This window comes from Genypterus blacodes, unplaced genomic scaffold (assembly GCF_046128005.1).
Source record: "Genypterus blacodes isolate CSIRO-AG114 ecotype Tasmania unplaced genomic scaffold, CSIRO-AGI_Gbla_v1 ptg000133l_1, whole genome shotgun sequence".
Taxonomy (NCBI): domain Eukaryota; kingdom Metazoa; phylum Chordata; class Actinopteri; order Ophidiiformes; family Ophidiidae; genus Genypterus; species Genypterus blacodes.
The window spans coordinates 3597609-3614201 of record NW_027466935.1 but is presented as its reverse complement, the minus strand read 5'-3'; the positions used below and the strand labels follow the sequence as shown (position 1 = coordinate 3614201).

General features: G+C 43.7%; 1 protein-coding gene across 1 annotated transcript; it reads left to right on the top strand.

Moving 5' to 3' along the window:
- The first annotated feature begins 320 nt into the window (after positions 1-320).
- Positions 321-9754, top strand: ptpn11a (protein tyrosine phosphatase non-receptor type 11a). The gene is made up of 16 exons (XM_076163811.1): positions 321-598; positions 1403-1525; positions 2645-2839; positions 2956-3148; positions 3364-3483; positions 3706-3819; positions 4072-4168; positions 4335-4414; positions 4823-4981; positions 5350-5481; positions 5598-5752; positions 5930-5997; positions 6088-6239; positions 6418-6536; positions 6643-6748; positions 7141-9754. Exons 1-15 carry the CDS (start codon positions 585-587, stop codon positions 6710-6712), a joined length of 1791 nt encoding a protein of 596 aa, XP_076019926.1. The 5' UTR covers positions 321-584; the 3' UTR covers positions 6713-6748; positions 7141-9754.
- The last annotated feature ends 6839 nt before the right edge of the window (positions 9755-16593 follow it).

Here is a 16593-nt window from a genome sequence, read left to right as displayed (position 1 = left end):
CCTTCTCCATGCCTATGTATAGAAGTTTCTTTGTTCCAATCTGGGTTTCATTAGAATATGGTTTATCTTACCAAACCATTTAGAATAGATAGTTTGAACGAAGCGTCTTTAAAACTTTAGCAGTGATAAAGTTGACTTGTTCTAGTTTACGGCTTATCAACGAGGCCTTGAATGCACCGCGACTGGTCCACAAAGAGTATACCTGAGTGCGCATGTGCGAAATGAAAGCGATCATTTTTTTCACGCTGTTTGCCGGACGGGTGGAGCTTACTTGGTTTTTGTATCACAGACTAATTTGCAAAGGAAAACGGGTGTCCGGAGTGTCGAAATCGGCGCACCCTTGATTTTGTCGCATGTTTGGTGACGTCCAATAATCGACTGACTCTGAAGTCTCCGAGGCCTAGACACTTTTTGGAGCGCTATCCAAATTAGCTGTCGATGCCCAGATTTCGGTGCCCGTTTTGACCGGGTGTGGGCCGATGAAGCTCTTTATGCTTTAATTAACACTACATCGGTCGGTAACGTTGGCCAGCTAGTTGTAGCTTACTGCTAACTCCCAGCGAGGAAGTAAGGAACGAAAGAAAATGACATCTCGGAGGTAAGTGGCTGCCTGGAAAACAATGTCTGCCCATAGCTGTGCTCACTTTGATCCACCTCAGCTGCTTGGATGTTGGTAAACAAACGGACTGACGAGACGTTTGTGGAATGAAGCGATCGCAAGGGGATAGCTAGCATCATCTAGATCGAAGCTACACCGGTAACTTAGCGCCGTCAGATGATGTTGAGTAAACATTGTTGCACCAACGCTACCAAAGCAATAACACTGAAGTACAGATGTGGAAGCGAGCGAACTTACGAGCAGACTTGGGCAATAACAGCTACGGTTTGTCTAAATAACTGGAAATGTTTGTTGTGATACTAAGAGCTGTCAAACTCTCATCCAGGGACAGTTACACACATGTCAATAAGTCTGCAACGATAAATTCTGAAGCAATTTATCCACAAATAATCAAATATCTGTTTTTGTATCAAGAATGAGACACTGTAAAAGACTTTGCACATAGTATTTTTTAAAGGACCGCGATTGAATAGTGAACGTGTTAAGTGTTATGACGTTATTTATCGTAATACAGCGCCGTTAACTGTGAAAATGCAATAATTTGCCTTTTTGCTGAGGTGAATAAATAAAACAGTCACCTATAAAGCTCAAACACTGGGAATGAATATGTAAGGTGGTACAAAAGGACAAAGCTTGAAAAGAACAGACAAGAAATCAGTTTTGGGTTCGATCAGGAATCATTGGTCATTGGTTGGAATCAATGCGTTGTATGTGATGTAGTACTTTACAAACAAACTGGACTCAACCACTCAGGTTCACATCTATCCCTCCTCCTCCTGTCAGGTGGTTCCACCCCAACATCACCGGTGTGGAGGCTGAAAACCTCCTGCTGACTCGTGGGGTGGATGGGAGCTTCTTAGCCCGGCCCAGTAAGAGCAACCCTGGAGACTTCACCCTCTCAGTACGGTGAGTGATGATGATGATAACACACTAAGGTTCATCCTGTGCTGTGTTTGATCACGTTAGAAGCCCCAGTAACGCTGAGCTCCTCAGATCAGACTCAGTTGTTTTATGGTCTCATTGTTTGCTCCATGTTCCCGTCTCTTATGTCATCACCTGTATTCAATTCTCAAATAGAAACAGCAGATTTTCTTTTCCACTAATTTTGATTTCTAACTTTAGTTTAGTTCCTGTTTCTCACACTGTTTTTGCAGTTTCTTTTTCTACTTTCAATGTATTTAGATAATAACCTTATAATGTGCTGAATGATAGGAGGAGTCCTTAAGAAAAAGCCGAATTTGCATGAACTCAGTGGAGCTGATCTGCTCGGCTGAAACACTTTCACGAGCGATCGACTGCTCAGCTTCCACCGTGACGCACCACAAAAACTTCCTCTGGAAACAAAACATGTCATGCTCCAGATCTTGTGGAAATGGAAAGCTTGACTTCAACTCTAATCCCTGCTCTCTCCATCCAGACACTTTTTGGGAACTGTATTTTCGTGCACATTTTGCCAGACTTAGACAAACACTATTTATGGTTACACACTTTATGGTTTCCTTTCTAACTTTGCTTTTTTCTGCTGGTCATCTTCAGTGACTGAACTAATAAAATATCTGCTGTCTGTGTTCTCAGAGCTCATCTGATTGGTTAACCAGCGTGACCATATGAAAGAAATTCATACTTTTAAAATTGTGTCTTTATATTTTATAGTTTTTTTTCTGTCAGGTTTTGCACAGAGCAGAGACAACACGCACGCACGCACGCACGCACGCACGCACATTGTTTCAGACTGTGTGCACATGTGACTCAAAGCAGATTATCTTAATTTCAATCATAATTCATGCACGATGATGCAGTAATGAGGCGTCCTCTGTCATATCTGAGACATGGAACACTGATTCTTTACTATTTAACCTGTTAGATGTAAAACAATTCCCATAGCTTGTGTTAGATAGAGTGAGCTGATGCTGTACAAAGGTATTTTTGCCACTTACTCCTGCTTTGATGCAGGAATGTAAGATTCCAGTTGCAGTCCGTCTGTAATGGATTTCTTGTTTGTCTTCTTCTTGTGCTTCTCTGCAGGAGAAATGGAGCTGTCACCCATATTAAGATCCAGAACACAGGGGACTACTATGACCTCTATGGTGGGGAGAAGTTTGCCACTTTGGCCGAGCTGGTGCAGTATTACATGGAGCATCACGGGCAACTGAAAGAGAAAAACGGAGATGTTATCGAACTCAAGTATCCACTAAACTGTGCAGACCCCACCTCAGAGAGGTGAGTGCTACGTTCCGCTGCTCCAATGTAACCTTGGTAACTGTTTTAATGTTGCAGTAGAATGAGTGTATGGACCCTGTGGCGGAACGTCTAACCGGTGCTTCATCTCTTGCCAGATGGTTCCACGGACATTTGTCGGGCAGGGAAGCCGAGAAGCTGCTGACGGAAAAGGGCAAGAACGGCAGCTTCCTGGTGAGGGAGAGCCAGAGTCACCCCGGAGACTTTGTGCTGTCGGTGCGCACGGGAGACGACAAGACGGACAGCAGTGACAGCAAACCCAAAGTCACTCATGTCATGATCCGCTGCCAGGTGACACACACACACACACACACACACACACACACACACACACACACACACACACACACACACACACACACACACACACACACACACACACACACACAAACTGATTACCGGCTGTCGAATTCTTTGCAAATCTGTTCATCTATTGATTATCTACAGCCACAGCTTTAAGTGATTTCACCCTAATTTGCTTTTTTCTTCCTGTTTCTTTTGTATAGCATGACCTGAAGTATGACGTGGGCGGAGGAGAGAAGTTTGACTCGCTCACTGACTTGGTGGAGCACTACAAGAAGAACCCCATGGTTGAGACTCTGGGCACTGTCCTGCAGCTCAAACAGGTACTGTGTGTGTGTGTGTGTGTGTGTGTGTGTGTGTGTGTGTGTGTGTGTGTGTGTGTGTGTGTGTGTGTGTGTCTGTGTGTGTCTGTGTGTCTGTGTGTGTCTGTGTGTCTGTGTGTGTCTGTGTGTCTGTGTCTTTCCAGAGATCCATTTCCACCAATACTAAGCCCAGACATCATCCCTGGACCTGAATGTGTGTTGTGGCTTTGTTCCCCTCCTCAGCCCCTGAACACTACCCGCATTAACGCTGCAGAGATCGAGAGTCGAGTGAGGGAGCTGAGCAAACTGGCAGAGGCCACAGACAAAGTCAAACAGGGATTCTGGGAAGAATTTGAGGTGAGCTGTGAGAAGTGTCTGCTCTTCATCTGTTTTCACCTCCTGCAGATGAACAGAACGTTGATTTCACAAGTTTGGGACTCCTCTAGTTGCGCTACACACATTTTTGTTATAAGGTCATAGCAGTTATAAATGTTTCTTATGATATCCTAGCAAAGACATTGATACATTTAGCAATTCAATGTGCAATTGTAGAAAGTGGTGGTTGAAAATGTCACATTGAGATCAAACTCGCTCCTCTTGTTTCCTCAGACTTTGCAGCAACAGGAGTGCAAGCTGCTCTACAGCCGCAAAGAAGGCCAGAGAGCAGAGAACAAGAACAAGAACAGATACAAGAACATCCTGCCCTGTGAGACACACTCGCTGTTCCTTCACTGCAACAACCTCTTATTATGACAATACACACAACAGCCTAAACTACAAAGCACTGACGAGCCTCTCTCTCTCTCTCTCTCTCTCTCTCTCTCTCTCTCTCTCTCCACACCCCCTCCTATCATGTTTGTTCCTGTCTCTAGTTGACCACACGCGTGTCGTGCTGAATGATGGGGACACAACTGAGCAGGGCTCTGATTACATCAACGCCAACATCATCATGGTAAAGTTCACCCACGAGGGAATCCACACAAACACAAATGTTTCTGTTCATGAAAATCCTGTGTGTCCACATGGGATGTCTGTGGACGTGTGTGGCCTTGATGTCATGTCTGTGATTTGCAAAGTAAAAGTTCCCTACACAAATGGGACTATTTTGGGAGGTGCAGAGGTCAATGGATGCATTTTTTGGTGAACAACAGCTCGGGGACTCATTTAGAGATAAGTAGCAGAGTGTGCAAACGTCCCGGGACCAAAACACAGATGTTTGGGGGTAATTGTGCAATTACATGAGGTCCCAATGTAGTGCTGCTCCCATGGGAACAGCGCTTGTTCATGTACGGCTGCATTAGTAAAAGCCAGAAGTTTTCCTTTTTTGTTCATGGATATTTGTGTGTTTTTGTGTGTGTAGCCTGAGCTGGACTCAAAGTGTAACAGCACCAAGGTGAGGAAGAACTACATCGCCACTCAGGGCTGTCTGCAGAACACCATCAGTGACTTCTGGAGGATGGTGTTTCAGGAGAACTCTCGCGTCATCGTCATGACCACCAAAGAAGTGGAAAGAGGAAAAGTGAGCAATATGAAGAGAAAACACACTCACTTCAACGGTGTTGGGCAATGACGGCGACATATTTCCAGTGCTGCCACGGTGGATTGAGGTTTTTGGTGTCAGTTTACCCAAAGTTCCATGTTCACGGTCCTGTACAGTGACATTCAGCAGGCATAGAACAATCCAAACAAGTGGAGATCTGTTCACTGGGATTTGTTTAAAAGAAGGCCTTTATATAGAAGCACAATAAGCACAAGGAACCGTCTCTGAAGGCTTCACAGATGATGATTGTATTGATGTATCCATGGTTACATTTATTTCCCTGCTCACCCGACAAAAGCATCCAGTAAAAGTCTTAACTTACAAAGTCTACATTGTGTTGCCAACAGAGTAAGTGTGTGAAGTACTGGCCAGACGTGTCGGCTCTGAAGGAATACGGCGCCATGCGTGTTCGCAACGTCAGGGAGACGACGGCACACGACTACACCTTAAGAGAGCTCAAACTATCCAAGGTTGGACAGGTGAGAACTTTCTCTCTCTCTTTCCTCCTCTCTCTCTGTGTAAACAGACTTGCTTGGTCCCTCTGAGCTACCTTGACCTGAATACTCAAAAGTTCTGTTTAACCTGTGTTGTCCAGGGCAACACGGAGCGCACGGTTTGGCAGTACCACTTCAGGGCCTGGCCCGACCACGGAGTCCCCACAGACCCAGGCGGCGTGCTGGACTTCTTGGAGGAGGTGAATCTGAAACAGGAGAGCATTCTGGATGCTGGACCTATAGCGGTACACTGCAGGTGCGTAAGTCACACACTACAGATAATGCAGCTGATTACTGAAGCGCACACACACACACACACACACACACACACACAGTCACACACACACAGTCACACACACACACACACACACACGTGTCGTCCCTGGATGGAAATATGCGACCTCAAAGTAGTTTCTCCTCCTCCTCTCCACAGTGCAGGCATCGGGCGAACAGGAACATTTATAGTGATCGACATCCTGATAGATGTGATCAGAGAAAAAGGTGAGCTTCCATTCAAATCACGGTGATTCAGATACGACCCGACCACATTCTGAGCCATACGAGTGCATTTGACACCGTTTCCTGTCGCAGGGGTGGACTGTGACATTGACGTGCCAAAGACCATCCAGATGGTTCGTTCTCAGCGCTCTGGGATGGTGCAGACGGAGGCTCAGTACAGATTCATCTACATGGCTGTGCAGCACTACATAGAAACGTTGCAGAGACGCATCGAGGAGGAACAGGTGCGTAGTTCACATCCCCTCCACCTCCCTATAGTGGAGTGTGTGTAGTGAAAGGTGGCATTGTGCAGTGAAAGCTTGCAGTGTGCCGATGCAAAGCAGCAGCGAAGCTTTCATCGCCACTCTCGCCACGCCTCATTCTCCCTCTTGTGTCTTCTCCCTTCTTCTGTCTGTTTTGCAGAAGAGTAAGATTAAAGGGCGCGAGTACACCAACATTAAGTACTCTCTGTCTGACTTGACCGGAGGAGAGCAGAGCCCTTTGCCCCCCTCTACTCCAATCCCCACTCCCACCTGCACAGAGTGAGTAATGGCACTGTCCCAGCTGTTTGAGTCTGAACAATAGTGGCTCTCTCAAGGAAGCACTGCCATCAAGCTCCTCATGATGTTTTGTGTGTGTGTGTGTCAGGATGAGGGAGGACAGCTCTAGAGTGTATGAGAATGTGGGTCTGATGCAGCAGCAAAAGAGCTTCAGATGAGATTCAGCTTTGACCCCAGTTCTCCACCAGTTCCAGGTAAAGACAATAACACAAAGCTTTTTATTCATTTATTTTCATCAGAACCGGGCCATTGACTTTGTTTTTGGTGGAGCTTGTTTGTTGATACTTGCTGTTCCCTTACCGGGTCTGTAGGTGTTTGAGTGGATTCATATGGAACCATTATCTGTAGTATTTATGAATGTGTTCTGTGGTTCTATGCGGGTCTATTCCTCAGACTTCCGGACTAATGCCGACCTGGTAAGTGAACGGCAAGCGTCGGCAGAAATGCTCCAAACTTTTCAAAAAGACTTCAGGGCCTTCAATCACAATTTCCTCCCCGAAAATCACTGAATGTTGCGACATCACCGGAGCGTCTCCGCGAGTTTCCATCTCACCGCTGCCGTGTTTCCCTCTCGTGTTTCCTCCAGGATCCTGAAACACGACACTTTTTTTGCCAGCCACACCTTGACGCCTGAGACTTGACCGTGACGACAAGAAACGAACGAGTGAGTGAGTGAGTGAGTGAGTGAGTGTGAGAGTGAGAGAGAGAGCAGATGCCCGAGTCTTCCTCCTCTCTCTCTCTCTCTCTCTCTCTCTCTCTCTCTCTCTCTCCTCCAAACATGAACATCTGCCCTCTCTTCTATCCTGAACCACTGTGATCATCAGAAGAGCCTTTTGAGAAGCCTAACATGCTAAATCTCCTTACTAACCACACTTTGGGTTGAAACTCACCCGCCAACAAGGGCTGCAAAGTGAGCGCTCTCCTCCGAGGGAAAATTCTTGCTAACCTTTGCTCATCTCTCCTTTTTTTGTATGTGATATTTTTATTAACCAAAGGAAATTATGTCGATTGATTGTAGATGAAAGTCAAGAGTTGAGAAAAAGGCACGTGCCAAAACCACAAACGATCCCCCCCTACACACACACACACACACACAAACACACACACACATTTCTCAGCCAATGAAACGTCTCTATTTGGCCTGTTAATCCTTTAAAGCTTTAGGAGGAAAGACCTGATTTGTGGAGAGATTTGTGGGGCAAGTTTCCAGCGATCATTGTCTCATTTATTTGTATAATGTTTCTGAAGGAAAGAATTCTTGGCATTGTAGTGTATTTACTCTACTTACTGTTGATTCCTAATCCACTAATTCCAAACCTGAATTCCTGAGAAACTTTCATTCAGGCTTGAATTTACTTATGTTTTGTTTTTTTGTCGGAGTTCATACGAGTTTCTAAATCTATGAGCCTTTTTTTGGTTTTGTTTTTGTTGGGATACTCCAGTATCTGTTAGTTACCATTCCTGGGCTCAAGCCGCACGTCCTTAAACGCTACACTTTGTTTCAGCAGCGTCACACACGCAGTCAAACCCCAAAACACACTATAGATACCTAAAAATGATCTAATCAGGGGTTTAGAAAGGAGTTCCTGGACACACACACGCGCACACACACACTCACACACACACTTGCTTTTATCCCCATCATGCCTGCACTTCTGTCAGAGTTCATATGACGATGTTACAATTTGAGGGAGCCTGTGTATTTCTACGCTTGCAGGCGTGTTGTTGTTGTTGTCCAGGATCGACGGCTGCCGCGGAAATCCTCGTCTTTTTTTTATGTTGTTGTTTTTTCTAAAGTGCATATAACGTTTTTTGTTTGTTTGTTCTTTTCCTGTTTTTCGTGTTCTTTTTAACGACAAATGCCTATCATGTACCATTGCCTATTTTGAGCACCACATGTACTTAAATTTAAGAGTCAATGTTTAAGAAGCAGAGTCACACACTTGTGAGCTTTTGGCAGTAGATTTAGTCCCGGTTTGCTCGGCTGAACTGTAACAGTTCACGCACGCACGCACACGCACACGCACACACACACAGACACACAAGTACCGACACACAACTACACACACAACTACACAGGTTTCCACGCGGGGGGTTTGATTCAGCAGCAGCCCGCCAGATAGAAGTATTTTCAATGTGTTTGTGTTCATCAAGCTAAAACCGTTTGAACCAACGTTGCATTCATCAGCTGCAGTATTTTGGGGGAAGGACGCCTCGGCCCGACCTGCTCGACTCAGACTCGTCACTCGCCTGCTCCATTTCACTTGGTGGCCTGAGTGTGTTTCTTCTTTTGAATCAAGCCTTTGCTCACCGTCGTTTCGCCTTTGACAAACTGCGGTCATTGAACTCAGATTTCTATGAAATGACAACAGGATGAAGCAGCTCTTCTCTTTGCCTCGAGGGACTGTTGCCATCGACCACCGATCAGGATTGAACAGCTTCCTCTGAACGTGAAATCAGTGTTTTTCGGGGCCGCGTGCTCCTAAAGTAAAATGTGCTAACGTTTATGTTTCTGTTATTCCTGAGAGATCTTCTGTAGTTTGTAGCTGTGCTGTCCAAAGTTTGGGTTTGTGTTCGTCTAACATTTAGTGGAGCACCTGTAGTGTTTAGTGTCTGTAGCGTGGGTGTGTTTGGGAGAGTGTGTGTGTGATGGGAGTGTGTGTGTGTGTGTCTGAAGTGTACCATGTGCTTCTTGGGCACTCGGTCTTTCTTTTTGTTTTTTCCTTCTTCAGATTATGAAACTGCTTTCCAATTATCACGTAAGCAATTAAGATGCATAGACGTGCCTTCTATGCATACGCCTGTGTGTATGTGATGGCTATGTACAAACAAACTCTAAAGTTCCACCACCATTCAAGAACACTTCAATGTGAATTCCAAACCTGAATTCCTGAGAAAACACGTGTGTAACACTTAAATGTGAATTCTGTCATCCTGAACAAAAAGGAAACAGTGATCACAATGCAAACAAACTATATTTTTTAACATGTATATTGTACATGAGTACCTGGTAAAGGAGAATGTACTTACTAAAACATATCTACTTGCCAATAAGATATACTGTATGTATATTCCTACAGCTTTCTCTCTGTGACATAGAGAGGGACCTTCAGAGGTTTATTGTATTGTATGAATTTCAATGCAGTTAACCATGTTAACTTCCTCAATAACAATAAATGGCTATCTCACGCCTCATTACAGCTGTGGTGTTTGCTCTTTTATGTCTAATTTACACTTTTGCAGTATTGCTTGACATCTTTCTATCATCCATTCCTCCATAGGATCAGATTCAGTGAGTCTGACATGAGCACAGTGAGGATAATAACCCAGCTTCAGGTAGAGAAGGAACAATGATGTGGACTCAATATGACAAAACCTGATATGTGGCATATATTTGTACAATCTTTCTCTTTACTGTTGTTGATGTTTCTGCTTAAGTCACAAAGTTGCTGGAGTTTCAAACCTGTACAGTATTGCATACAATTGCTTCTAAACTCTGCTGGTGGCTCGTTAACAGAAAATAAATAGTTTCCCTTTGCTTTATTATGTAAATCTTAAATATGCTTTACATAATCCAATTCGACAGTGACTCACTAGCAGAGAATAAGATCAGATAAGAAGAGTTTATTATCCCGAGGGAAATTACTGAAAAATGAACTGAAATTGTAATGTTTAGGTTGCTCACGTTTCATTTAGTGCCACATGTACACACACCCTTATAACCCATATATCCCTCCACTCTGTTGGCTGCTGGGCGATGAGCCACAGGAGGTTTGTGTGGTCGCCTGCCAGCAGGCTGCTGGTTCCACCTCCTCCACAAGCCACAGGAACCAAAAGTCAAGTGCATCTATCTCTCTATAGGCCCATCATCCTGAGACACAAACAGCTCTGCATGGATGAACTCACCAAGCTGAGAGGTTTGGGCTGCTGCTGGGTCACCAGCAGCAGCAGGATGCTCTTCCTGGAATGTTCCGGCGTTCCTTACAGCTCCTGCAGTCAGCTGTCAACAGCATGAGGAGGCAGGAGGGAGCAGGCAGACTGCTGCAGCCATGGGGACCAAGAAACAAAGGCCATGATGAACAATCTCCATCCAAGAACCTAAAGAGGCAAAGAACAACGGTGAGGCCTTTCCATCTTACAAAGCTTGATACAATTTATTGAATTCTAAAAATAGCTTTCTGTTTTTATACCATAGAAAATGTATTCACTAGAAGAACTTCCAAGTTTTATTTTGTACAGAGTTAATTTACAAGTCTTACTACATTGAACATTGGAGGCACCTGGGGGCCAACGACCACATCTACACACACATTTAGGCCAATGACCACTCTAACGACCATCATCCCTACCAGGACACCACCAGTTACCACCAGTCTGTCGGACCTGAAGAAGCCTTTCAGATGAGATATGAAACGCCCTTAAGTCTTTACCAGCAAGTCCAGTTGTCTAAGATTTACTTTCCGTGGAAAGCAGGTCAGTGAGTTGAGGGACAGATGGGAAACATGCAGCGCTCTTGTAAGCCTGTGAGGACCAAGCCCATGTTAGGTTTAAAGGTTGAGTTGTTAAATATAGTGCATTGTGAGTCTGTCTCTTCACTCATGTAGGAACATAACAGTGTGGTGGTTTGTCATATCAATATGGTGAAAAGTCAAATGTTGGCATTGATGGCATCAGGAAATTGGGAGCAATATAATTTTACCAATCCCCATCCAGCAGATGGCAGTAAAATGGCTGATGACAGGGATCCACTTTGGCAATACCAAATTAAATAGATTTTTAAAAATATATATAAATCTGGATCTCTATGGAGAAAATGCAAAAACTAATGTTCCGTGATTATTTGAGTTCCTGTGCCCTCAAAACGCAGAAAGAAGCCAACACTGCCCCCATCTGTGTTCAACGCCGCCATAGAGGACACAAAGGATTTAGTTTCATGGATTGTGACAGTCCTGAGGTACAGAGAACACACGCATACATGCATACTGTACATGGATACATTCATTCATTCAATTATGTAAAGTGTATGAGCGGCGTGTGAATTTTTCTGAAGCGCTTCCTACCCACGGTTATTAATGACATTACTGAGCAGAGATTTGTACATGGACGCAGGGCAGGAACACACACACACACACGCACACACACACACACACACACACACACACACACACACACACACACACACACACAGATTCTATCATTGACCTTAAGCTCTCTCCACGTACGGTTATGATTTTGGCATTTATCTGTCATTTGTCATTAACTATGCATTCCCGCCTTTCCCCCTTGGTCATTAATTCCGTGTCCCTCTACTCGTCCTTTCTGCTGCCCTCATCATTGCCAGCTTCACCTTTGTGCTCGCTGAGTTCCAGCTGAGACCGGCCAAATGATTGGTTCCTTGGCTTCTTCTTGGATGATGACGAACAATAAAGCCTGAGGCTCTCTCAGGATTTTCTGCTGGTGAGATGTCGCTGAAGCTCTTTTCATCTCTATAATAACGCATTCATTTCAGAGAGCTGTTATCCAATGAGCAACCTTTGGGATGGTCTGCTGGAGGGAAGCCCTTCAGTCATAAGCCTGCGTCTCTATAACTGCTACACCAGCACCGCTGCAGCTTTGTCCCTAAAGCACCATGCATCATCAGCACATATCACTCCATCCAATCAGACATCCATCACTTTCTGTCGCTTACAGCTTCAATTTACTGTGCGTCATGGCCACGTTAATAGAGCTAGACAGGTCATTGTGAGGTGCCCTCCTCAGAACTGATTCAGCTGAGATGCAGGTCTGTTGCTTGGCTTATGTATGTAATGAGTTTACATAATCAGTGCCTAATTATGTAGATGTGGTGAAAACAACATTTAACACCTCCACTCAAACATGAAGTTTAATTTAAAATGTATTATGTATCCAGATATGTTTTCCAAATGAGGACATACATGTTAATGTATAGTGAAATGTGTCGATGCATGCAGATTGAAGATTGCAGATTGCAAATTGCAGATAACAGATGATTGGAATGCAATCCAGTCTGCCAGGCCACATGTGAGTGATCGCTGTTACAAGAGCAATCAAAGATTACAAATCCATGCCTTTGCTGATCAGTGCTTTATTTGTTAAATTACACTCTTGCTATTGTAACAATAAATTCAAGACTGAATTAATGTTAGAACCAAAAGGTGCAAGTGCAGCTTCTTGATTCTACCTAAATGAGCACACAGCCCCCCATATATTTTTTATAATCTAGAATATCCTAGAAAAGTAGAAAAAAATCAACATCATATTCATTATAATGTCAAGATTTTCTCAACCCATAATAACTCTTATTGACTCGTCATTCATTTTGCTGCACATCCCAGTTTGGTCTATTGAGTACCCAAAGCAGCAAGATAGTGCAACTGATTACACACAATGATTAGATATTACCACGGTAACAGCCACAAGAGAGCGCCAGTGTGCCTCTGCGGGCTTTGCTGGGTGAGTTATTTAATCGTAGCAACCTTTTGAGGTCAGATGGTGGCCCACGGGACACACCAGCCTCAGTTCAATAAATCAAATCCTCACCAGAAGCTGAAAGATGCATTTGCACATCAGTATAATGTTCTATATGTGTGACAGTAATGGCTGTGGGTTTATTGCTTGGAAACAGCTGAGGGTGAACTCTTACTTACATTTACGGAATAGAAATATTCAAATAGAATTACATAATGATTATGGTCTCTAATTGCACTATGTAGTTGGCCTATTGGATTTGTATTGTATTGCACATAATAAGCACAGCTGTTTAGCTGTAGGGTAAATGAAGAGCCAAAAATAGATCTTTTAGAAAGCATTTCCATATGGCGCATGAATACAGGCCTGTGGGGCACACACACAGTCAGAAGGGGAGAGTGACATGCAACGGGATTTATATAGACAGTGATTAAAAACAGAAAGGATAATTAATACCAGCTCAGCAAAATGTACAAATGCAAACTAGTTATTCCCCCATTTGTTTAGTGTGAAACAGCAGCAGGAGGTTACCAGCGTTACTAGCACCGACATATTCACTTGTCTTGATGAGATGTAAATGGACAGAGAGAGAGAGAGAGAGGGGGAGTGGAGGAGATGGAGGCGGAGCAACGCTTTTACTCCATGCTGAGTAGTAGCAGAGGATTGTGGATGCTGAGGCAGTGCTGTTGGCATCTCGCCTTGTGTCAGACTGAAGTGGCTCTCACCCTGACAAAAGGAACCAAACTACATCTGTGTGGAAACCCTCAGGTAAGCAAACACACTACACAACACTCTTTTATTTTACTGATTTAAGACAATGGAGACACATTTTCTATCATTTCTATCGTTTATTACTTTCAGGTGATTTTGATTCTGATATTGTTCTGTTTGAGTTGATCATTGTCATTTTAAATAAGTGTTACCTGAAAAAAAATCATCAATCTAATCAAATGTCTTATATACACATTGTTTCTTAAATGATCATAATTCCTATACTGCTCATTTTTATGCACATTGTCAGTTTGTCACAGGAATATCTACTGCATGTCAGTCCTAAATAGCAGAGGCGTGTTTTTCTCCATCTCGTCGTTGTGTTTTCTGCAACCTGACCAAAAAGAGTTAATTTGATTTGGATTACATCCTACAAAGTAGAAACCCATTGCTCCCCCACACTGCAAAAGTGAGCCTGCATCAGTGAAGAAGAGACATCAATCCAGTCTTTCTCCTTATTTCAGACACAGGGAAAGTATCATTACTCAGAGTGAAGAGACATTCAGGGACAGCAGCGAAGTCAAAGCTCAGAATGAAGAGAGAGGAGTGAAAAGGCGTTCAGTTTGTGTGAGTGTGTGTTTGTGTGTGAAATCAATTTGCATTGAAGCAGTACTCACGTTTTTATTTGCTCTATCATCTCCAATCCCCACCCACGACTGTAGATTATTGAGCATCTCTCCTTTCCCAGGCTCCCTATAAGCCCCACTGAATGCTTTTGACCCCCAATCAGACCTATTGACTGTAATATGTGTGTGTGTGATGGGCGGAGGATAATCCAGGTTTGCGAGTGCTCAGGTGCTGACTGATGTGGTTAGTGTGCTGCCACAGACACGCTTCACATCGACTCAACACCCCCCAGCAGCTGAAATCAGAGGATTGCTTTTCACTACAGCGTTGTGTGTCTGTGCTTTTCTGAGATACGGCCATTCACTGTTACTTTTCCTTTACCGCAGCGAAACATCTGCTCACACTAAATGAGCTCCTATAGGACAACCAGGGCAAGAGCTTAGTGCAGATAAGATTAACCAAGCAAAGCACAAATGGACCGCTGGAATCGTTTTGCCTGTTTCCATTCATGGAAGTGGTATTGTTGTATTTAATACTTCCTCTGGAATATTGATCGAGGAATGTGTGTTATCAGTATACACCGTAACATCTGTGAAAGAACCTGTATGACAACAATACAGAACAATACATTACCTTTGCTTGGATGGGACAGATTTAAGTGTTTCTCAAAGTTTCTCAAAAGTAACTTAACATTCTGAATGTACAAAAATCACACACATTTATCCCCTGACGGACTATACATAGGTGTAATGTGATCTGGGTCCTGAGGAGGATCAGGATGTGGCGGTTGTACTGCAGCAACTCTTCATGCCATAGCGCACTGGAGTGAGGGGGGGGGGGGTCTGTGAGCTTAACCACATACCTGCCCAGCCTTGGTGGAGGTACGATCTCTGTAGTGGAGTTTGCAAATAATGGAACATACCCGTAGTAATGAAACTTTATAGATTACAATTGGAACATGAAAATTTCCAACAGGCCAATTAAGTAATATGATTACTAAGTGTATGAATTCTATCCTGCCTAAAGGCTTTTTAACATGGAGCCTATATCAAGGTGCTAAAGCATCAAATCCGGTTAAGTCCCTGATTAGTCTTCATGCCCCCCAATGTGACATTTACATACAGAAATGAGCTCACACACACACTGTCTTCAGTTGTTTAAGGTCATAAAAGATTTCTTGATTGTTCATATGATATAGAGTATCTGTCCAATTTGAGAGAGTGTAATTGTCTCTCTGATCATGAAATGGTCTCAGGGTTGGGGTCAAGTCCATTTTGACCGAATCCATTTAAGCCAGCAATTGTAATTCATGAATTTGCCATTTCCCATTACATCCAGCAAGGACTTTTCCACATGGGTCCATTCAGTGGAGTGTTTTCCCATTTGGGTGGTTGAACTGTACGGTAATTGACTTTCCTGCTCACTTCAGCAGCTGAGGCATTATTGTCTGACACTCATAACACAGCAGGAACAGCAGCTGTGCTTTGGAAATCCACTGTGGCTACAAGTGATGAGCTCATGGGCACGCTGGAAGTGTTTGTGTGTGTGTGTGTGTGTGTGTGTATGTGTATGTGGAGGGGGAAAGTTAAAACTTTAAGGCAATAAATAGATTTTTCCAAATGTCACACAAATGGCATACTTAGATCTACCGTATCAAATTGATTTACTCAAGCGTGTAAATACCAGAATCAGTGTGAGACACGTCCACGTGGACGCCCTCACCTGGTGGACTTCCTCACACTATCAATGCTTTAAATAGATTTTTGCCTTTATCCACAGACCAAAAAAACTCTGAGCATCTTTACAGCGTGCATGTAAACCATATTGATCTACAGGATTAATTAATTTAACGCTGAGAGTTTCTCCAGTTGCTGAGAGCAGAATTTAGTGATGTCATTTCCATTTAAAAGCACATTTAGATTCATTAGTTTAAGGTAAGAGGTCATAAAGGAGTGACCTGCCAGTCACTGACACTGATTTGATGTTCAGAGCCTTGGTTGGGTTCTCCAAAGTAAAAACTGGCTGAGTTCATCATATCTGATTGCTGATCTCACAGGAAGCGGTTCGCCCACCTCTGACCTTATTTCCCTTCATCATTCTATCGCTGCCCCTCCATCTCTTGCCTCCTCATCATTAAAATAGACAAAGCCACTTGGTGTGCTACCTCAAAGAAACGAGGAACAGCAGATAGAAAGATAAAGAGACAAACAGA